The sequence below is a fragment of the Convolutriloba macropyga genome, chromosome 2 (assembly GCF_964194025.1).
Source record: "Convolutriloba macropyga chromosome 2, txConMacr16.3, whole genome shotgun sequence".
NCBI lineage: Eukaryota > Metazoa > Xenacoelomorpha > Acoela > Convolutidae > Convolutriloba > Convolutriloba macropyga.
Genome location: NC_134469.1, coordinates 52,376,209 through 52,399,729, shown reverse-complemented (window position 1 = coordinate 52,399,729; position 23,521 = coordinate 52,376,209). Strand labels below are relative to the sequence as shown.

Below are 23,521 nucleotides of genomic sequence, written 5' to 3'. Positions count from 1 at the left end.
TTTTTGATAATGGTCAATAATTGTGGTTCTTCTTATCTTTTGACATAATTCGTTATTTTACAGGTCCCTTTGATGTGCTTTTTTGTTTGTTTCTTCTAGTTCTCTCATTAATGGACGGTCTCATCGGCCCTCTAATGCGGCATTATTTAATTCATTTAGTGGCATGAGTTTGTAACAGTTTTTTACTGGCACATCAGTTATTGTCGAACAGTACGTAAAGTTTCATCTGTTCTTTTGGTAGACCATTGGGACAAAAATTTAGATGAGCAATTTTATTATTAGTCAACATTCTGGGCTTGATATATGTCGAAAGTTACGTTTGTATCCGGTACACTTGTGACGAATGACGCCTAGAGGGTGGCAGGTGCGCTGGTAGTCAGCCGCCTCTTGTTCAAACGTTTAATGAGTTTTGTTTGTCATTTCAGGTGAGCAATGTTTGACTGTAATATCTGTGGAGTTCGACTCTCTTCGGCATTAATAGCTCGTCATTATTATTCACTGAGACACGTCTATGAGGAGTTCCTACATTTGATGGACAAATATGACGTCAGTTCGCTGAAATTTGACGTTTATCAAACTCACATTCTGAACTTTAATTTCTTATTTGAAATCTCTAAATCAGGGGGACGGTGGAAATGTGTCGCTTGCTCATCTACCCGATCAAAAGCTGATGTCTTAGACCACATAAGAACTTCGTCACATCAGACTAAATTATTTCAAAGATTGTGTCAAATTCGAGAACATGGTTTAGATCCGGACAATGCCAGATCAATAGACTGTCACATGTGCCAGGAAAAAGTTGATGAAAATACATGGTTAGAGCACGTGAAGTCAATATCTCATACTAATGAGGAATCTCACCTTAGTCGATTTTTCGAGGAAATAGTTGATTTTTCTCAGAAAGACATATGTCAACAGTATTCCTCCACCTTAGACGGAGTGAATAGTTTGGTACATGATGTTCAGAGTGGTATCGGGGGTGAGAGCTCTATCGGTGGTCAAGCACGGACATCTTCCCACGCACCGATCGAAGAGGAAGGAAGTGAATCTTCGTTATCTACTGAGACCGCTTCGAAGTCATGCAGTGCGCATACTGAAAATATGCCACAAAGAATAGAACAAACCTCGAGCCGCGCTGCCTCCGCCTACACCGAGTTCCAGTCCCAAGCAGTGATGAACGTCAAGTTTTGTTAATAGTAATAATACAAAAGCCATAACCCAAGAGAACATATTGTGATTCATTCCTCCAATTTCAGCGTTACGTTGTGGTGGGCTCATCCACTTGTACGACACAAAGTTTTGCTATGTTTTTTTGTTTTAAAACGGAAGGTGAGAGTTGAATGGTGCCTTCTGTACGATGTTTATCGAGCTATGAAAAATTTCTTTTTAATTGCTATTTAAATAATAGTAAAAGGCATTGTCAATTTTAACTCAGAGCTGCTTTTTAAGTAGCGAAATAGAACATTACTGATAAATACAAAGATTTAGCCTTCTGGTTTTCTTGTTGTTCGTTCGAAACCATCGCCCAGTTATGCTCTCAACGTACAAAGTAACTTTTCATGGGATAAAATTTGTATGTTTTCTGTTCCTGATGATGTTTGTGCGATAGGACGAAATTCCGCAGTGCTAATCATTAAGTGTGCTGTCCAGTTGAGTAGTGCTTTACAATTCTTTGAAAAGGTATGATGCTGAATCTTTTTCGGCGTCTCTCCGCTACCTGAGTATGTTTAAAATTGTTTGTGCTGAGTTTTCCCAAACAAAGTCACTTTTACGCTCGATTTTGCGTGATCTAACTTTCTCTCATAATTTGAAGCAGCTGAACTGACGTGGTGGCAGTTTTCTACTAGAATTCAAAAAAAAAACGTGACAAAATTGGTCTTAGTAAACGTTCTATCGAACATGATGTACTTTGTACTATCATTATTAATGCAAACATTCTTTGAGATTAATTTAACGTATTCCCAATCGACGCTTCTTGCTTCCGCACGCCCGGGTAATTTGCTGCTCACCCGGGCGTGTGGAAGCAGTATGCAACAGATTCGAGAGCGAATGCGTCGATCTATAGCAAATTTTCCTGACATTAGTCTATTGTGAAATCGTCAAACTAGTCTGAAAGTCGACGAGCGTTTGTAGCAATCATGTTGGTCTTCTTTTTTGTTCCGACCCCCACTTTAGTGGGGAGGGAGGAACTATATACTCAAATGGTTTTTTTTTGTTCAGACGATTTTGACCGATCGATATAATCATCGTAGAGAGTTGTGAGTAGTGTCATTAAAAAGCACGTACATCCTAGAATGTGGAATTTAAAAGATTTTTTGAATTTCGTTTGGTACAGGGGAGTTATCGAGGTTTAAAGTTTGTGAATATTCGACAGTTTTTATTCACATTTTTAGTAATTTTTGCTAAAATTTGGGACAATTTTGCTAATATTATTTAAAAGTTAATTTTTTAAAAAGTAGAGTGTTATTGTTACCATAAGAGACTGGAGAACGGTGCTGATTTTTTTATTTGAGTTTCTTTGGCTAAAAATTTTGATAAAGTTTTCAAAATTTAGCCTTCTTTCATTAAAAATTGGACAAAATATGTGTTTTTGGTCCAATTTGTTTACGTTTACCGAAAGTGGAGACATATGAACCGCTGATAAAATATGTATAAACTCCAAAAGAGAGCTAGTTGAAACTCGGTATTAAAAAGCTAGTCTTCTGGAATTGAAATATTGCCGTTTTTTACAAATTTAACTCGATAATTATACAAAGTCATTTTTTTTGTAAATATTTGATGTATTTCACTCAACAATTGGTCTAATTCCGAAATAATTGGAACACTTGGGTGCGGTTTTTTGGGTGCGTGGCAAAATCAGAGATAGGTTTGATATTATCATGGATTCTTACAATCAGAAATAAATTTTTCGATTTTATTTTGGTGCTGCCTTCAAAATAATTTGCTTTTGATTTTTCAATGTTAATAGCTGACAAAATTTTTTATTCACGGCTTATTTAATGACAGCTCCCATTTACGTCAAAATGAGGCCCAATGTATATCTAGTTTGTTTTTAGTGATCCTAATGGTTTTTATGGCTTCCAAGAAGAGTTTTAGTAAACTTTAACTGAATTCTTGTTTTGCCTTCAAGTATTATTCCTTTCGCATTCTGATTACTTTCAAGTATTATTCCTTTCGAATTTTGATTATTTAGTCTAACCATTGAACGGTCCAAATGGGTTCCTCAGAAGTTGTAAGTGAAACTATACTATACATTCGGATGTTACCTAATATCTCTTATGTCATTGAATGTATTTGTTTTAGGGAATTGTTTTTGTTCTTTTGAACTTGTCAATTTTTTTATATTATTTCTGTCAACTTTAGCTTAGTCTCAGTAAATTAAAGTCAAACACTCCTTCTTATAGAATATAAATTAATGTTGTCGCGGATTATTTCAACAGAACGGTTTCTTGGTTTTGGTACTACGAGTTTTTATACAAAATTTTGTGATTTTTCTTCCTATTTGCCCTTTTTTGCGGTTGCTTTTGTTTCTTTGGTAAATTGTCATTATACTTAACAATCTAACTGAAAAAAATTACAAAAATGGTATCTGAGCATGTTTATTGTTTTCTTGACATATGGTTTTATGGGCTGCGACAACGCTCTTTCAGAGTTTGGTAGTTTTTTTTTTTATTTTGGCCATGCATTTGTAGTTAATTTTTGTTGTCGTATGGCAAATATTTGGTAATTAAAGTTCTCAGTGGCCAACCATTGATACATGAATTAGTTTTTATAACTGATATTGATATATAGCTAATGGTTTTATTGATTTTCAAATTAAATTTAAAAAAATCAAAATTTTTCAACTTATCCCGTTCTGGTTTGCGTTTTTTTCGTATTTTGCAATGTTTTATCATCTTCGTAACTTAACCTCATTTTTAGAGATCTCTTTAATATTTGTTATTTTATTATTGGCTTAACTTACTCGCTTCAACTTAATTGCTTCAACACTGGTTTCGAAAAGTTTTTCGTGAAATTTTTTATTTCAGTTTGTGTTTAATGTTATTTTATAGTCTTATGACTTAGTCTCACTACTAACAGGCGGAATTAGTTTCCGACAAGTTTGCAAAATAAACTGTCTAGTCTTTTAGTCGAAAGCTTATGTTGAATTTCGAAGATAATTGTTTTTAAAATACAAGGGATTTCTGATATTTGCCAATCTTAGTTCTGTTAGCTTGTAGCTTAAGATCTCTTTAGAAAAGTCACATCCTTTATCTACTAAGCTACACTTTGTTTTTTATAGCAGTTTTATTTTCCTCAAATGGTCTTTGTTCCTGGTACAACCAGTTTTCAGAAAATATTTGTGATTTTTGCGTATTCGCCTTTTTTTGTAGGTTTTTATTTTCTTTTCAGTATCACAATAATGGGTGGTGCTCTGGTCATTTGAAAAAAAGCAATCAAGAAATTTAAATTCTTTAAATGTTTCAATCTAATGTTTAATTGGCTGGGGAATCGTTTTTCGTGAAAATTTTTTGTGCAAATTTTATGCAAATTTTTTCGTGCAATTTTTTTTTCTTTAGCCTGTTTTTGTCGTTCTTTTTGTTGTCGTATGACATATCCTTGATAATGAGAGTTCTCAATTGCTCTCTATGGAGGTATAAAAGATTCTCTCAGTGATTTTATTCGATGCATAATGTTTCGATGCATCTGTTTGACATTAATTCTTTTCAAAAAAAGCGACATTTTTTTCAAATTTTGCTCTTTTGCTCATTTCTCGTGGACTTGTTACCAATTCGCATTGAGGAAAAGTCCCATATTTTTCTCTAATGAATTAAATGATAATCTCCTTTAGTATAAATATAGTTCGGTCGTAATTAATGTTTGTAATTATTTGATTTTCAATTTTCATCGCCGTCTTTTCTGGTAGTTATATTATGGTAGTCACAAGTTTCATCGGCCCTTGGGTTGTTTTATTCATTTAGTAGTTCGTTGAACGATATGTTGATATGTTATTTTTTTTATCTCTTCCTCATTTGGTAGACAATCAAGTGAAAAATGTAGATGAGCGGGGTCGGAACTTTATGTGCGAACGCACATTACTGAGCTTCCTTGTCCGATTTTATAGTTGACGGATTTTTCGTCTGACGCTTTTGACTTCCTCTAAAACGGGATAAACTGGTAAAGCACGAATGCGTCAAGTGTCGTCTGTTGTCGCTTTAGTGCTCTTAGAGGTTACTAGTCTCAAGTATACGTTTCAGCAAAACTTGTGAGGAGGTATTTCATCATTTGAAGGTGTCTTATATCTTTGACAAGCATAGGTGTCAGGTTGGTTTGTCACTAAGAAAAACTATTGATTTTTTTAATTCTTGAAACTAGTTTTTTTGAGTTTGTTTTTAATTTTTTGAGTTCTTTGAGTTATTTTTAAGTTTTTTGAGTTGGTTTTAAAAAAACGCTGCTTATGTATGATGCTCGGCAAGACATTATCTATTCGGACGTGTAATTCTTTCAGCCTCGAATAAAGTTTCCTGATCATGGTTGGTTTTCAAATTGTCTTTTATAAAGCAAAATTAAATCTACAATTTTATAACATCCTTCCAAGTCTTATCACAGGAAAGGAATTTGTTCCTGATCTCCTCAGAAACTCTGTCTGCTTGTCTTCATCTGTACCTCATGATTTTCTCAATTTTCTGAAGTTTGTGTGCACTACTATTATGACTGCGCGCACATTGAGGAAGAGAAAATAAACAATGTGCAAATCGTAGATTGAAAATCGGATTGATCAGCATTGTTGCTGATCGAGGCATTGCTGTGATGCACTTCGCTGTGCGAGTCGGCTAGGCAATTGATAATCCGATAGGTTGGAAGCCCCTGTCATTAGCAAACAGTGCATTTCGCTGCAAGGTTTTTCAAACTGGTTCTGAAAAACCACCAATCGTTTCAAATGCCAGCTAGACAAACTGACTTCAGCTTTATTGCTATAGTCAGTCCCATTAAGTTGCAACGCTATCGAACGTTTCAAAGGTCAAAGTTCAAATTTAAAACATGCAGAGATGAGTGCTTTGTTGTTCTTTTGCACGTTGAAAGTCTTTCGAACCTTCGCTTGCGTTGCAACTTTATGGGACTTACTATAAGTTGAGCGTAATGATGGTATTTTCTGTGTTTTGCAGCCAGCAAGGCTGTTCCAGACTTATGCATCTGGTAAAAAATTGTATTTGCAGTGACGGTGTGAAGTTCGCGTCGAAAGCTGCTAGTTGTCCCGCTTTCTAACGCGCCACAAATACATCGCTTGGGTCTTGAGCTCTTATCGGGTAGTTTTATTTTTGCTCTGAGGCAGCTGAGAGAATGGCTGGGGTGCATGCACAGTGTTTTGTCCCTAATAACGATCCTGCCGCACTATTATATCCTCGCGGCCGTGTACGTTTTTTCCGTTTTGTTGGGAAGGAGGGCATATAAACAAGCAGGGGCAATACCGAGAATATATACATGAAGGGTGTATATTTGATAGAAGTTTTTGGGCGATAGTTTAAACGTTCCATCCCCAAGCCAAAACTTGGAGCTTTGGAGCTTTCGAGAACCGATGTCATATGGGGATCGCCAAAAACTAAAATACGCTCGTTGTCATCTTTTCCGCTGTCATACCGCAAAAACTCTTGAAACTTATCGGGTATATCAAAATGCCGGTCCGATGGCTCATGAACTGACACTGTTTGTATAACCTTTCTTACGCGCTGCGAGGTTTGTATTAAATTTGGTTTTGACGGCAACGCATACTGGGTCGAAAGAACGTCAGTTACTGGTAAAATTGCGGAAGCTACGGCTGCTGCGGGTGTTAGGTTTTCACTCAGGGTTTTAATCTCTTTTATAACTTTTCGTCTGGCCGGCTTTCCAATCGAAGCACTATGATTGTGCTCACCGTTCACGCGAATGAGTTGGTCATCTTTTGTTAAAGCGGAAACGCGGCACTTGTAACTTTGATATTTTGAGCAATTCCAGGCAGTGGTAAACTTATTTAATCTTTTAACATAAAACTCATGCCCCTCTACAACTAATATTTCTTTGTTTTTTGAAGAAATAGTAAACTCAAAGTCGGCAGTTATCATGCTGAATTCAAAATGCAATAAAACAAGAAATGTTCTTGAGTTACATCCAGTTTTCAATTGCTTTTAATTGCCCCATTAAGGATTAGTTGAGATAACTAATTCGCTAATTGTTATAGTTTTGCATTAAACTATTGTGTCGTTTGCTCTATGTCCCTGACAATTATGATCCATGAATTTACAGATTAAAATCGGGGTGAAATGATTGAGGTGTGAAAAGCATGTTCACACCTCAGTCATTTCACCCCGATTTTAATCTCCATTAATTAAAATAGAAATAATTGAGGCTTAATTATCCTCAATTATAGGAAGCTTAAAATCGGGGTGAAACAATATAGGGGTTAAATAATTGAGGGGTTAAATGATGTAGGGGTTAAAAAATCGGGGTTAAAATATAGGGGGTTAAAAGAATAGGGGTGAAAAAACAGGACACCCTCTGGGTACCCTGCTTGTATAGGACTATGAATCTTTTTAACGACTTCAGTGATACGGTTTCTCTGATCAACTCTTCCTGATCTCAACTGAATAGCTCCTCCAATGTGGTGTAAGTAATGTCTTAGCAATGGAGTTGCTTCAAACATAATGATTCAGTTAAGTTAAATGGTCGGAGCAAGGTAATTGAAAAAGAGAAAAACAATTGTTTTTTTTTTGTTCAGCTAATATTAATTGGTTCAGACTTTTAAAAAATCTGGTAAGATTTACCAATCAATATGAGCAGCCATGAGAAATGGTGAAGGTAGTTGGTATTTCAGTCCAAAAGTTTTCTCGGTTTCTTTTGTCAAATAGTTTTAGCTGCTCGTTTCGCGGTGTCCTTCTCTTCGTGTTTTTTCGGTCATTGAGCTTCCTCCGAACTTGAGGTGATACTCGTTGTATGGAGAGTGTCGTTAGCTATTAATCAAGCATTAAGTGATGATCCACATAAATGTCTTCACAATGAGACCTAAGATGTCGGTACAATAAGAATTTGACTCCAAGATGGACTTGTCCAGAATTAGGAGCTACTTCAATCGACTTCATTCGTCAAAATTAACTGTGAGAAGCAGGAAAATTTAGGAAATGTTGAATTGTGTCAATGTTTGTTACAAACGTCTATTCAGTGAGATTGACTGGCAATTTGCTGGCTCTGCTCAAATTGTTAGCTCACTTCGTTTTTAATATTTAATGATACCGAAGTGGTCACTCACTATTTAGTTTATGATAAAATCTAATGATATGGGTTTTTGAAATGCCTGTTCTCTGTTGTTTCCTCTCATTAGGATAGGTCGTAACATGCAGCGGTCGATTTGGTTTTCATAGGGGTTTCCTTCTAAGTGAAATTTTGATTGTCGGTCGATAGGTATTATTCATCACTGCTCTGGAAGCGTGGACCTGTACTGGCTGAAAACAATTTTCCGAGTGACGAGGATTTCAGCATAGCTTCTGATATATCAGCTCAAGATGAACTGGCAGAATCAGTTAAGCGTTACTTACGAACTAAAGTTGACACTGAAAAGAACCAAAAATTGTACATCTGTGATTTGTGCAAATCAGAGACGACGGGCATGCAGCCGTTTATTCAGCATGTTCGTGGCAATGCTCATAAAAAGAAGGAGAGGGCGAAACGCATGAGTAGTGGGGCTAGCTTTTCTGGTCAATTTCAGGGCGCCGTCAGGGATCCACTTCAAAATGGTGCTACAGCTGCAGTTGTTAGGCAATCTGATCAGAATGTTGCTGTCGGTGGTGAACCAACTGTGAAGCCAAGAAATCAGAGCAATCCCGTTGAGCAATTCGCATCCGCATCGCCTCTTCACGATGTCGAGAACCAATCCCCTCGAGGTAGCCAAGACAAATCCTTGACAGAGTTGATGAGAGACATGTTTCCAGACAACGACTCTGGATACGATCTAAGTAATTTTTCTGTTCGCAGTCACAGTTCAACTGAATCAGAACGTAATTACGGGAGGTGTACTACATGTGGAACGGAGTTCTATGATGCATCTGATGTTGAAAGACATCTCAAGTCTGACGAACATAGGGAGAGTCTTAAAAATGCTGTGACGGATTTGCGGAAGCCCAACGTAAATGGTGTTCTAGTGTGCAATATTTGTGGTAGGGCTGCGACCAATCGAACAATAGTCCCGGAGTTTAAAGACGTGAAAGGTTTCAATGCTCACTTGGCATCAGATGACCATATTCTTAATGTGAGACGCGAAGGAGGGACGCGTGTCATGATAAAGTGCATAACATGCAACTTATCAATTAGAGAAAAGGGATATTACGTTCATCTGCAATCGTCTGAGCATAATTTAAATATTAATATTGCAATTCAATTAACTCCAATTGTAGATGACGGTAGACTGCGAGGCCAGAAGGGCGTTGTCACTGATGGCAACCCTTCATTATCCCCACATGCAGCTCGATCAGCAGGGACTCCGAGCGCAGCCAATGCGGAGAGAAATGCAAACATTGCCGGAGGAGCTTCTAAAGTTCCAGATTCAACTGGCGGGGAAGAATCCAGTAAAGCACTTTCAACAGTTGCTGGATCGTCGGCAAGTAATAGTGGTTATCGCAACTATAATAGATGCGACATCTGCAACGTAAATTTCACGAATGTGAACATGGCAAATGACCACTACAAGGGAAAAAAACACCAGAAAAAAGCGTTGAGCTTGGACGGGTCGGATACTTCGAGCTCGTCAACTCGAGATTCACTCACAACTTCTGTAGACTCTGAAATGTCCATACGTGTCATTAAAAAGTGTGTTATTCCTGACTTCGATTCTAGCGAGGAAAGGGAGGCTTATTATGAAACTAAGCAGATTGTGAGAAGTACGCCTAGATACTACCAACATGACTTATTCCGAAGGGTGATGCTCGACGACTACTCGTATTACTGCTTTCTACCAACAGGTAATGCATCACAACAGGTAATGCTATTGCTTCTTTTCCGCACATTGAGTTCTGTACTGTAGGGTGGTGGATAACTGTTCTAACATTTTCACAGAAAATGGCGGAATATATATGCCAGGCCGTCTTTTTAGTAAAATTGAACATCTTCCCATTTTGGTTTTCCTATTTTGAAGACCCGTACCGTTAGAAAGGTAATTAAGCTTAGAATGCATTCCCAAGAATTGTTCATAAATTTCAACATTGTAACCCAAACCCCCTCCCTCCCCCCACCAATTTTGTCCAAATTTGACCTTTTTTTTGTCAAAATTGGATATTTTAGACATCGCAGCCAGCTATTATTGCTCGGTCCTATTTTTTACAATCCAAAGAACTGGTGCCCTTTGGAAGTGTTAAAATCAATCTGCTGAGTAAAAGGTCACAAGCAGAGGGGCCAGGAAAAAAGTGGTTTTTGTTCATTATTTTCTTTTACAGAGTGCAGAAAAAGATGGTTTTTGGTAGCCTATTCGCTGAACAAATTCGTTGTCATAGCAGTTTGTACTTTTTATTTTTAGGCACAATATGTGATATTTCGAGTCTTTGGCATCCTGATTTTACCGTTATGATTATGACACTTTTTCTAAGTCTCTTATAACAGACAAAATTTTCCCTATCGTGATCTTACATGCAAATATATCCCCAGTAATTCCTACTGCTCTCAGTAAATGAATCTTTGAAATTTTGCTCTCAAATTTAACGTGTTTAAGAAACTTGCGTTTTTCAATACTGTGCCTCTTTTGCAATTGCTGGCAGGATGAAAATCTGAAGGCGACCAAAATTTGAGGCCGATTAGTTGAAAATTGCTGCATTATTAATAGCTGCGACATTGATAGCTGAATTGAGTTAATATTGGTCTTCTTTTGATTTGTTTACGACTAGAAGATGGAGTTTGTTTTTCTTCAAGGCATCAACGACCCGCAGAGGGCTCTTGGTGGAGTATTTTATGATCGGTAATTTTGTTGGAGTGTATTTCAAACCGGAAGTGAAAAGTTTTTAATAAATTTTGGATCGAATTTATTAAGAAAACTTGAGAGTAAAGAAAAGAGAGTCACTTACTGTGCAAGTCGCAGTTGTTTTTAGCAAAAGGCTGAAAAGTAATTGTAAAAATTTTGCTGAGCGAGCAAAACTTTGATGACATGCGGAATTTTGCGAAGCAGTTTTTTCAAGTTTTTGTTTCAAAGATATTCTACCAAAACATTTTTCCTCTCATTGTTTGGAAAAAATTGTTACAGTTAGAAGCATTTTTGGTAATTTTAGTTTTTGACTTCTGGACCCAATTTTAGCTATGTGTTTCAGTTCTTGCCTCTATTTTTGTAGTTCTCCTATTTCTTGTTTTTTTTTGCTTTCCAGAGTAATTTGTGTAGCATGAAGTCTTTTAGTGATTGCTTTTCATGAGTCTGAGAAATAGAATCAGACACTTTCGTTTTTGATTTAACGGTTTTCATTGAAACGAATAAATTTGTTGGCGAGTTTTTAATCGGATTTTGCCTTTTTTTTGGGTTTTTGTTGTGTTGCATCCACTGCTGTGTGCTACGCTACAGTGTCAACCAACACGGCAGCGGTCTCTGAAACATTGGGTGGGTTTCGCATTGGGCGAGTTTAAAGAATTGATAACTGACAAGGGATTTTTCTTTGTTTTTCGTCCGTTTTCCTGGGTGTTTCGGTTTTTGTGGAAGTAATTGTTTAACGCAATATTCAACACATGTTATCTTGAGGTTAGTCTTTTTGGAATCAGCTTGTGGAAATTTTTCATGTTTGTTTACTTTTCTTTCCTTATGAATCGTATGTCTACTTTGCTTTTTCCATATGAATCGTATGTTGCAGTGTGGATTCCTTTAGGTGAGCAGGTGGCAGCTGTTTAGTTTAGATTGTACTTACAGTTGGCTTTCGGAGTCTCAGCATATGTTTTATTCTATTTTTTCTACTCAGCTTTTTTCTACTCAGCTTTACATATCTTAAGTTGTTAATGTTAAAATTCCATCAGTTTGGTAAATTGAAGTCTTTTACTACTACTATTACTACTATTTTTGTAAGATGCGTTCGCTAAATTTTTCCACAACTTTCCAAACAGGTTAAGGCTAGGGGGGGGGGGGGGGGGGGGGGGCATTAAGTGAAATTGGAAGCACTAAGCTGGCTTTAGTTGTACCAAATTCTAAGTATACTAAGACTGCTATGAAGGCATACATTCATAGTGAAATGATGGTTTTTTTTAAATTTTTTGATCGCAAAAGCGTGCAATTTGTCTGTTTTCTTCCCTTTTTAATTTTTCTTGTTTTATGACGTCGGCAGAGCTCATATTGGTGTTTGTCAGGCAACTTTTTTGAGGTATATGTGTTGGTAAAGCCAACTTGAACTTATAAATTGTTATAACATTGGCAATTTTCAATTTTTTGTCACTTTTTTTGGAATCTTATTATTTCTAGGGACATAATGAAAACGACAATGAAACCCGTTATTATCAAGGCATCGATCCCGTTATTATCAATGTTGAACAAAAATTACCTTTGTTGGAACTGTCTATGCCAGTCTTGCACATGCTTGCACGAGTCGTCTTGCTTTTTATGCCGGTTATTTATGCTTATGATCTGTATTCAGACTTGCTGATAAGAGCGTGTTATTGATCAGAGATCATAATACATATTTTCTACTATCGTCGGACCTAGACAAACCGAAATAACTACGAGGAACAGCAATTTCCTATAACAACTTTTAACTTCATATTTTGTTGCAGGTCTTGGCAAAACGCTTATTGCGTGCTTGATAATGTCGAAGATGCTGGAGTTGAACCCAGAAGTTCAGAGGGTCTTCTTTGTGACTGACAAAGTTCTCTTGAATTTGCAGCAGATGAAGTACATTCGAAACGAACTCAGTGCTGCAAATTCCCAACACATTAAAGTATGTTGTTGCTAATGGTAGAAGTTCGACTACCCTTCTCGTGTACGCAATATGCTTCCAATAACTTTTCTTGTCTGCTTTTGTTAAAATGTGATGCAGAAGTTCAAAATGTGTTGCCAATATAAAATAGAATCGTATCAACACTCAGCTGGTCTATAATTTTTAAATAGCATTTAGATGATGGCTGACCTATAAGATCGGTTAAAAAATAGGACGGGCCCTTTCTGATGTTTGAACAATTTTTAAGTTGAACTATTTTTCAATTGCTGGCGCCCCTTCATATAGTTGCAGATGTTTACTGTGAAAGCTATTTAACGAATCGTGTCATATTGTCAATGTGTATTCAGGTGGCAGCCCTTTGTGGAGAGGAGTTGAAACTTGAAGACGGTCTTGAGCTGCATGAACATCAAATTCTCCTTTTCACAGCAGGTGCCCTTCTTCTGCCACATTTAAGACCAAGTTTGCAGTCATGTCATATTGTACTGTTGTAATGCTACGCACAATGTGTCAATAAATTTCAAGCCCTCAATGTCTTGGAAATATCGTTTTGATCATGACACTTTTCATCTCATTATCTTAGATGCAATTTTTCCCCCACTAAATTCTATTACTCTCATTGAATGAATCTTTTAAATTCTGCTCCGAATTTTAAAGTATTCAAAAGACTCGTTTTTCAATAATTTAAAGTATTCAAAAGACACTCGTTTTTCTTCTTGCAATTTCTGACAGGATGAGAACCTGAAGGCGACCAAAAATTTGAGAAGTCAAGCTAAATGTTTAGAAATATTTTGGCTATGGATTATAATTTTCTTTTTTCCTAGTGTTCGTTTAGGTGTCATGAATTCCTTCGGCTGCACTCGCGGTTTACATCTCGCTAAGTTTAATTTGATTAATAGCCGCCCTCATCTTCTCAGCCGGCTATTATTGCGCTCGTATTTTTTTTTTACTTCGTCAAACTTTTTTTCGCTTTACACTTTTGCCGCTTTTTCGACATTTTGCGTGAAATCTTTTTGACTTCACTAGGCTAGTTTCTCTCTTCTCTCATTCTGCTTAAAGTGAATTTGAACATCAGTTGCTCAGCAAAGCAATTCAAAATGAACAGAGTCGCTATAAAAAATTGAAGTCAGAAATAGAAACGGGATAAACCCATAAAGCCCAATTTTAGATGCCCGCTGTTTGAACGTCGTTCCTATAAGTCTTAGTTACCACCTCTAATGCTTATTGGTGTTGATTGTAGCCCCTGTAGCCTCTTTCTAAGAAACAGAAGTATGTTCAACTACGAAATGCCATCAAAATAAATCGGACTTAAAAAATATTTTTGTACAAAAATCTTTTTTTTTTTCAATATATTCTATTCGTTCAATCCCAATCATGCTTATTGGAATCAACGGCGGCTATTTTCCGGCAATCTGCCGGGTATGTTTTAAAGTCGGAAAAAGCTGCTCATTGATATAATTTGAACTCTGCGAAAGTTTCTCTATCTTTTTGTACATTTTTTTTGTACTGCTTATTTGAGATTTTTTAAACTGCTATAATAGTTATTTTAAAATTGTTTCTGTTGATTTTCAGACTGGTCTATTTCGTTGTTGCAAATGTTTTCATAAAATATGTGTTGTAGTGTTGTCGCAACTCAGAGACTTGAATTTGTGCCGATTTCTGGCGTTCTTTTTTAATAATTCAACGCAAAAACTATTTTGTAAATATTTCAGCTCTATTTTTATGGAATTTTGGAAACTATCCGCAATTGGTGCTTGCATTACAGAAAAAACTCAAAACAAGAACGAGAACGTTTCATTCTGCAGCCGTCTTTTTACTAAAACAGTTTCCTGAAATTTTTATGCAACAATTAAAATAGTCCATTTAATTATAGTTTTTCGTTACTCAACGAAGTTTGAAGCAATTATTGTGAATGTGTCATTTTTTCTGCAAAATGTTTGCTAGACTATTTTCTTCAAGAACATCATTACGTTGTTTACTTCGCGCGTAACTTTTTCACTTTTATTTTCTTGATTTTTTTAGTGATTTGAGCTGCTCGCATTCAGAAATTAAGTCTGTTGCTGAAATAAAAGCGATTGTGAGAGCTGAACATACCTAGCTGGTGTAGCGTAGTGGTTAATGTACAAAATTCCTAACCAGGAGGTTGCGGGAGCGGACCCCTCACTAGTCACAATTTTCGCACCCTAAAAGTTTTTCTAGCCTATGGCCCATTCTAAATCTGCCTCGCCACTCGTTCGAGAGAAATTGACCTGACGTTATTCGGTCTTCTAATAGGTGCTGATTGTTCACCTCTAGGTGTGCAAACTGAACGGTGTCATAAAAATCTGTTTGATGTTGATAAAGTCTATTTTGCAGATCAAATGTTCACTACAGCATATTATAAATTTTTTGTTTTTATTTTGTGAGCCGGAAATAGAGTAAGAATGACCAAAATTTGGGCTACGAGAAGTTTTTGTTCAGTAGAGATGCAGTTTTTATCTTCAACTCGAGGTTCTTGAATTACATTGATCAAAATGGGTGCCTGCGAATGGAATATGATTGTTGTTAAGTATTGTTCCTTTCACGGCTACCTATGTTGTTGATATAGTTAAGAGCCTTTTGTTGCAATCAGAGCGGTTAATTTTCGTTGCGATTTATAGTGTCTAATGAGTTTTTGTTCAATTTCGGCCCTTTTTTGAGTTTTTGCTATTTTCTGCCGAAATTTTTTGTTTTTCGTTAATATTGCACAAAGTTTTTTTCATCGAGACGGTTGATTTTTGTGTAAAGCCGCAGTTTTTAATCATTGAAGTTTTTTGCTACGATTTTTCTTTTACTCGTATTTCAGTTTTTTAATGTTTTCTGCCTCGATTGTTGCTTAGCAATGAACAAGTAAAAAAGGTATCAGGTTTGATTATAATGGTCAATATAGAACTCGAACATTTAGATAACTGGATTGTTTCTAATACTTCTAGTTATTCCAGTTTCCAAACTTATTTGGGTGTTAGGAACTGAATGCTGCCCTGACTTTTGTTAATTGTGTTTTTGTGACCGATATATTTTGCGTAGAGATTAAAAAAACTGGTTTCAATAGAAAACCCTTCAAAAATATCCATTGCTGAAGAGACATACTATTTTTTTTTCGACAAAAAAACAAGGCTCCAAGTTTTTTAAATCCGGAGTTTTTGTTCTCCTCTTGGAGTTTTACAACTCAAAGTGTTTGAATTGTACTGGGGTGTCTTCTTTTATATCTGCACAATTTTGACGTCAAATTGGAGTGATCAAAGTCAAATAGTAGTGGTGATGCTAATGACTTCTGTTATTGCTGTAGTTTTTGTTCACTCTTTCTTGAATGCAAATATAGGAGATCCAAGTGTCTTCTAAGTGCAAAATTGGAATTTTTGATTTCCTCAATGACTAAGTAATTGGTTCTATTACGTTGATACTCTGTTTTCATAGAATATTTGTTTTTTATTGAATATAAACAAATGTTATTAATTTTTGCCCGTCTTTGCTACGGTTCTGGTTATCATATCAAATAATATCCTTAATGATATATCTCGTAGTTTTTCGAATGAGACATTTTTTAACCTGTTCAATGGTTTAGCTGATACCGTCTGGTTTTTATGTCTTAATCTGTATTTTGATTTTTGAAAAATATTGGCGAAAATTTGAGCTTTGCATGTGTTTGTTGTTCTGTTGTGTTAAGAATAAGTCCCAGTAAAGACAATTGGCGGTGGTCCTTAGGTAAGCATTATTTTCAAATGATTAATATTTTCTGTTCATTGTTGCTGGTTGTTTATGAATAACGCATTTTTTTAATTAGATTTTTAGTTTTATCTGTTTCTCTTGTCCTTTTGCTCTTATTACTTAGTTTTAATCATCACTTTCCCATAGACTGTATATTAAGGGATGATTTAGCTCGTTGAAAATCTGCAGTTGATAGCTTTGAGTTTTAATGACTTCTGACATTCTTACTTCATGAAGTATTAGTGAATTTTCGTTTTGATTTTATGCTTCTGAATTTGACTTCTGTCCCTTGGCTTATTCTAAGTAATGGCAGGTCCCAGTGACGTTCTGTAAAGTTGTATGGGAGCTGTATTTATTGGTCGATTTCAATCGATGTTTAGTTATTTTATATTGAGTTATTGATGAGTTTTTGGATTTTGATGTTTTTTTTTGTTGTCTTGTCAGTTTGTGTCGGTATTATCAACCTTCTGATTAAGTTAAATTAGCCTAGTTCTTGTAGTTAGCTTTCAGCTAATGATTTTTCAATCTATGATTCAATTTAATTAAATATTGTATCACTCGATTATTTATTTTGCCTTTGGCGCAACCTTTTTTTTTGAAAAAACATTTTGATTTTTGCCCCATTTTTCTTTTTTAATTTTGTCTTTCATCGGTCACAGTCAAGTGAATGAAGTGTTTCACCACAAAACTTAATAAAACCTAGAGTACCACAAAATAACTGCACCGAATTTACAGCCTTGCAGCTATCAAAATAGATTAGACAACGATGAAATTTTGAGATGCTGTTCTGCGCGTTTCTGTTATCCTTCAAAAAGTACGACGTTTTGGTGGAGCGTTCTTAAATAGTTAGTAGAAAGTTTTTAAATTTTGCATGATGATCTTATATTTTTCCTGAAAAGACTGACATTTCGAAGTTACCAATTTTTGCGATGTTGCTCTTAAAAAACGAAGAGCAGAGTTTTCTATTTTTAACGGTACTTGTGAGCTGAGAGATTAAAACTTTTTTGTGTTTACACTTCAAATTACTCATTTCCGCGTTCAAATTACTCATTTTCCATTTCACACCTTGTCTCATATTCCGTTGATAAAAAGGTTATTTAACAGGTCGGAAAACTTCCTGTGTGAAGCGGAGCTGGTGCCAATCCTCCGTTATTTATAGCCGCACAGCGATAGCTAGGGCTATTATTGGCCTTCTCTTGGTTTTTTATTTCGCAATTTTTTTTATATTTTTTACGACCGTATGACGTCACGACCACTTCAAACCTGCTTTTTGTTCATTCGTTCATGCAGTTTCACCTGAAGTGCGTTCATGACTGTTTTTTTGTTCATTTGCGTGATTAAATTTTCGGTCACACTTGACTTACCTCACTCACAAAAATGACTTCCTCACTTTGAAATTGACTTTTATTTACTTTAATTCAAAGAGTTAAGGTCAAATGGGTGTGTGTCACTTTAAATGAAGGTTATTGGAGAGCAGCTAATAGAGGCAGCAAAAATTTAAACAGATTTTAAATCAAAATATTACATTTCAGCTTTCAATGAAAAGACGAATTTTTTTGGTCTGTCTTTTTTACAGTTTTTTAGACTGCAGATCCTCGAAGCAGTACATTAAGGGATGATTTAGCTCGATGAAAATCTGCAGTTGATAGCTTTGAGTTTCAATGACTTCTGACTTTCTTACTTCATGAAGTATTAGTGAATTTTCGTTTTGATTTTATACTTCTGAATTTGAATTGTCCTTTGGCTTATTCTAAGTAATGGCAGGTACCAGTGACGTTCTGTAAAGTTGTATGGGAGCTTTTATTATTGGTCGAGGTCAATCGATATTTAGTTATTTTATATTGATTTATTGATGAGTTATTGGATTTTGATGTTTTTTTGTTGTCTTGTCAGTTTGTGTCGGTATTATCAACCTTCTGATTAAGTTAAGTTAGCCTAGTTCTTGTAGTTAGCTTTCAGCTAATGATTTTTCAATCTATGATTCAATTTAATTAAATATTGTAGTTTTTGATTATTTATTTTGCCTTTGGCGCAACCTTTTTTTTTTGAAAAAACATTTTGATTTTTGCCCCATTTTTCTTTTTTAATTTTGTCTTTCATCGGTCACAGTCAAGTGAATGAAGTGTTTCACCACAAAACCAAATAAAACCTAGAGTACCACAAAATAGCTGCACCGAGTTTACAGCCTTGCAGCTATCAAAATAGATTAGACAACGATGAAATTTTGAGATGTTGTTCTGCGCGTTTCTGTTATCCTTCAAAAAGTACGACGTTTTGGTGGAGCGTTCTTAAATAGTTAGTAGAAAGTTTTTAAATTTTGCATGATGATCTTATATTTTTCCTGAAAAGACTGACATTTCGAAGTTACCAATTTTTGCGATGTTGCTCTTAAAAAACGAAGAGCAGAGTTTTCTATTTTTAACGGTACTTGTGAGCTGAGAGATTAAAACTTTTTTGTGTTTACACTTCAAATTACTCATTTCCGCGTTCAAATTACTCATTTTCCATTTCACACCTTGTCTCATATTCCGTTGATAAAAAGGTTATTTAACAGGTCGGAAAACTTCCTGTGTGAAGCGGAGCTGGTGCCAATCCTCCGTTATTTATAGCCGCACAGCGATAGCTAGGGCTATTATTGGCCTTCTCTTGGTTTTTTATTTCGCAATTTTTTTTATATTTTTTACGACCGTATGACGTCACGACCACTTCAAACCTGCTTTTTGTTCATTCGTTCATGCAGTTTCAACTGAAGTGCGTTCATGACTGTTTTTTTGTTCATTTGCGTGATTAAATTTTCGGTCACACTTGACTTACCTCACTCACAAAAATGACTTCCTCACTTTGAAATTGACTTTTATTTACTTTAATTCAAAGAGTTAAGGTCAAATGGATGTGTGTCACTCTAAATGAAGGTTATTGGAGAGCAGCTAATAGAGGCAGCAAAAATTTAAACAGATTTTTAATCAAAATATTACATTTCAGCTTTCAATGAAAAGACGAATTTTTTTGGTCTGTCTTTTTTACTGTTTTTTAGACTGCAGATCTTCGAAGCAGTACATTAAGGGATGATTTAGCTCGATGAAAATCTGCAGTTGATAGCTTTGAGTTTCAATGACTTCTGACTTTCTTACTTCATGAAGTATTAGTGAATTTTCGTTTTGATTTTATACTTCTGAATTTGAATTGTCCTTTGGCTTATTCTAAGTAATGGCAGGTACCAGTGACGTTCTGTAAAGTTGTATGGGAGCTTTTATTATTGGTCGAGATCAATCGATATTTAGTTATTTTATATTGAATTATTGATGAGTTATTGGATTTTGATGTTTTTTGTTGTCTTGTCAGTTTGTGTCGGTATTATCAACCTTCTGATTAAGTTAAATTAGCCTAGTTCTTGTAGTTAGCTTTCAGCTAATGATTTTTCAATCTATGATTCAATTTAATTAAATATTGTAGTATTTGATTATTTATTTTGCCTTTGGCGCAACCTTTTTTTGAAAGAACATTTTGATTTTGGCCCCATTTTTCTTTTTTAATTTTGTCTCATCGGTCGCAGTCAAGTGAATGAAGTGTTTCACCACAAAACCAAATAAAACCTAGAGTACCACAAAATAACTGCACCGAGTTTACAGCCTTGCAGCTATAAAAATAGATTAGACAACGATGAAATTTTGAGATGCTGTTCTGCTCGTTTCTGTTATCCTTCAAAAAGTACGACGTTCTGGTGGAGCGTTCTTAAATAGTTAGTAGAAAGTTTTTATTTTTGCATGATGATCTTATATTTTTCCTGATAAGTTGACATTTCGAAGTTACCATTTTTTGCGATGTTGCTCTTAAAAAACGAAGAGCAGAGTTTTTTATTTTTAACGGTACTGAGAGATTATAACTTTTTTTGTTTCACACTTCAAATTACTCATTTTCCACGTTCAAATTAATCATTGTCTATTTCACATCTTGTCTCATATTCCGTTGATAAAAAGGTTATTTAACAGGTCGGAAAACTTCCTGTGTGAAGCGGAGCTGGTGCCAATCCTCCGTTATTTATAGCCGCACAGCGATAGCTGGGGCTATTATTGGCCTTCTCTTGGTTTTTTATCTCGCGATTTTTTTTATATTTTTTACGACCGTATGACGTCACAACCACTTCAATCCTGCTTTTTGTTCATTCGTTCATGCAGTTTCAACTGAAGTGCGTTCATGACTGTTTTTTTGTTCATTTACGTGATTAAATTTTCGGAATTTTCGGTCACACTTGACTTACCTCACTCACAAAAATGACTTCCTCACTTTGAAATTGACTTTTATTTACTTTAATTCAAAGAGTTAAGGTCAAATGGATGTGTGTCACTCTAAATGAAGGTTATTGGAGAGCAGCTAATAGAGGCAGCAAAAATTTAAACATTTTTAATCAAAATATTACATTTCAGCTTTCAATGAAAAGACGAATTTTTTTGGTCTGTCTTTTTTACTGTACTGTTTTTTAGACTGCAGATCTTCGAAGCAGTACATTAAGGGATGATTTAGCTCGATGAAAATCTGCAGTTGATAGCTTTGAGTTTCAATGACTTCTGACTTTCTTACTTCATGAAGTATTAGTGAATTTTCGTTTTGATTTTATACTTCTGAATTTGAATTGTCCTTTGGCTTATTCTAAGTAATGGCAGGTACCAGTGACGTTCTGTAAAGTTGTATGGGAGCTTTTATTATTGGTCGAGATCAATCGATATTTAGCTATTTTATATTGAATTATTGATGAGTTATTGGATTTTGATGTTTTTTTGTTGTCTTGTCAGTTTGTGTCGGTATTATCAACCTTCTGATTAAGTTAAATTAGCCTAGTTATTGTAGTTAGCTTTCAGCTAATGATTTTTCAACCTATGATTCAATTTAATTAAATATTGTAGTATTTGATTATTTATTTTGCCTTTGGCGCAACCTTTTTTTGAAAGAACATATTTTGATTTTGGCCCCATTTTTCTTTTTTAATTTTGTCTTTCATCGGTCGCAGTCAAGTGAATGAAGTGTTTCACCACAAAACCAATTAAAACCTAGAGTACCACAAAATAACTGCACCGAGTTTACAGCCTTGCAGCTATAAAAATAGATTAGATAACGATGAAATTTTGAGATGCTGTTCTGCTCGTTTCTGTTATCCTTCAAAAAGTACGACGTTCTGGTGGAGCGTTCTTAAATAGTTAGTAGAAAGTTTTTATTTTTGCATGATGATCTTATATTTTTCCTGATAAGTTGACATTTCGAAGTTACCAATTTTTGCGATGTTGCTCTTAAAAAACGAAGAGCAGAGTTTTTTATTTTTAACGGTACTGAGAGATTATAACTTTTTTTGTTTCACACTTCAAATTACTCATTTTCCACGTTCAAATTAATCATTGTCCATTTCACATCTTGTCTCATATTCCGTTGATAAAAAGGTTATTTAACAGGTCGGAAAACTTCCTGTGTGAAGCGGAGCTGGTGCCAATCCTCCGTTATTTATAGCCGCACAGCGATAGCTGGGGCTATTATTGGCCTTCTCTTGGTTTTTTATCTCGCGATTTTTTTTAATATTTTTTACGACCGTTTGACGTCACAACCACTTCAAACCTGCTTTTTGTTCATTCTTTCATGCAGTTTCAACTGAAGTGCGTTCATGACTGTTTTTTTGTTCATTTACGTGATTAAATTTTCGGTCACACTTGACTTACCTCACTCACAAAAATGACTTCCTCACTTTGAAATTGACTTTTATTTACTTTAATTCAAAGAGATAAGGTCAAGTGATTGTGCGTCACTCTAAAGGAAGGTTATTAGAGAGCAGCTAATAGAGGCAGCAAAAACTTAAACAGATTTTTAATCTAAATTTTACATTTCAGCTTTCAATGAAAAGACGATTTTTTTTGGTCTGTCTTTTTTACTGTTTTTTGTAGACTGCAGATCTACAAAGCTATTGCGGCTACTTTCTGGCAATCTGCCAGCTATGTTTGTTGAATTATTTGCTTATCTCTCTGATTCGAATCAGCGATTCTGTGTGATCACGATTGTTAAGAGTTGTTTTATAATTAGTTTTATAAGAAAATTAAAAGATGCCTTATCTACGTGGTTTTAGTGGAGAGCGCACTGTTCTTGCGACCCACTGATAAATTTCTTCCAACCTACTGATAAAGTCGTGATCAAGGTTCAACTGATTACACCTAAAATAGGCATCAACAATCTAACATCACTATTCCGTGACAGTGTGAACGGAGAGGCTAGGTTATCTTTTCTACAGTTATTTCTCTACAACCACTTTTCTATATGTTTTTCTGAACATTGTTTGCTGTTTGGAGCAATAATTATGGACCACAAATTTTTTATGTGTCCGGAAGCTCCTGTGAAGGAGGGAAGTGTGACACTCTTAACAGCCAGCTAAACTTTTTTGAAGATTTCGAATACTAATTCTTTGAAACAAGTAAACATTGAACCTCACCAATAGAAAACAAATAAATCATTGTTGAGAATCGTCGAGCTAATGTTAAGTTACTATAGTGATATAATTAAACTGTTGAAAGATATAATTAAACAGCTAGAGAGATGCTTACTTTTAGAAATTTATCAGCCATCTGAAAAAGTTGTTGTCTATCTACACCTCCGAAGTTGATAGACTCTAAATTCAATATCAAACGTGCAATAATCATGCATGCAATTGAAGTCCACAAAAACTAATACACACATTAAACACGCCTGGAACATTCAGTCTATTTTGTGGCATCACAATGATTAGCTAATGATTAGTTTGAAAAAAGTACTGTGTCATGTATCGAGCTTTCTCATTTTGATTTTGATGCTTCAGAGTTTCTAAGGGTGAGACTACAGCGGAATTTATTTAAGTGGAACCAGGTGTGCTGTGTGGTGTTTGACGAGGTGCA

At 35.4% G+C, this 23,521-nt stretch overlaps 1 protein-coding gene across 2 annotated transcripts in view; it reads left to right on the top strand.

The window, feature by feature from the left end:
* Positions 1–429: 429 nt before the first annotated feature.
* Positions 430–23,521, top strand: part of LOC142358759 (uncharacterized) — a 61,279-nt gene continuing 38,187 nt past the window's right edge. For both annotated transcript variants that reach the window (XR_012761845.1, XM_075410331.1), the window contains exons 1-5: positions 430–1,170; positions 8,438–9,965; positions 12,733–12,896; positions 13,244–13,325; positions 23,446–23,521. The exon at positions 23,446–23,521 is cut by the window's right edge and continues 92 nt beyond it. Coding sequence is in view for 1 of the 2 variants with exons in the window: in XM_075410331.1 (XP_075266446.1) it covers positions 433–1,170; positions 8,438–9,965; positions 12,733–12,896; positions 13,244–13,325; positions 23,446–23,521 (2,588 nt within the window). In the remaining variant the exon portion in view is untranslated. The remainder of the gene's footprint in view (positions 1,171–8,437; positions 9,966–12,732; positions 12,897–13,243; positions 13,326–23,445) is intronic.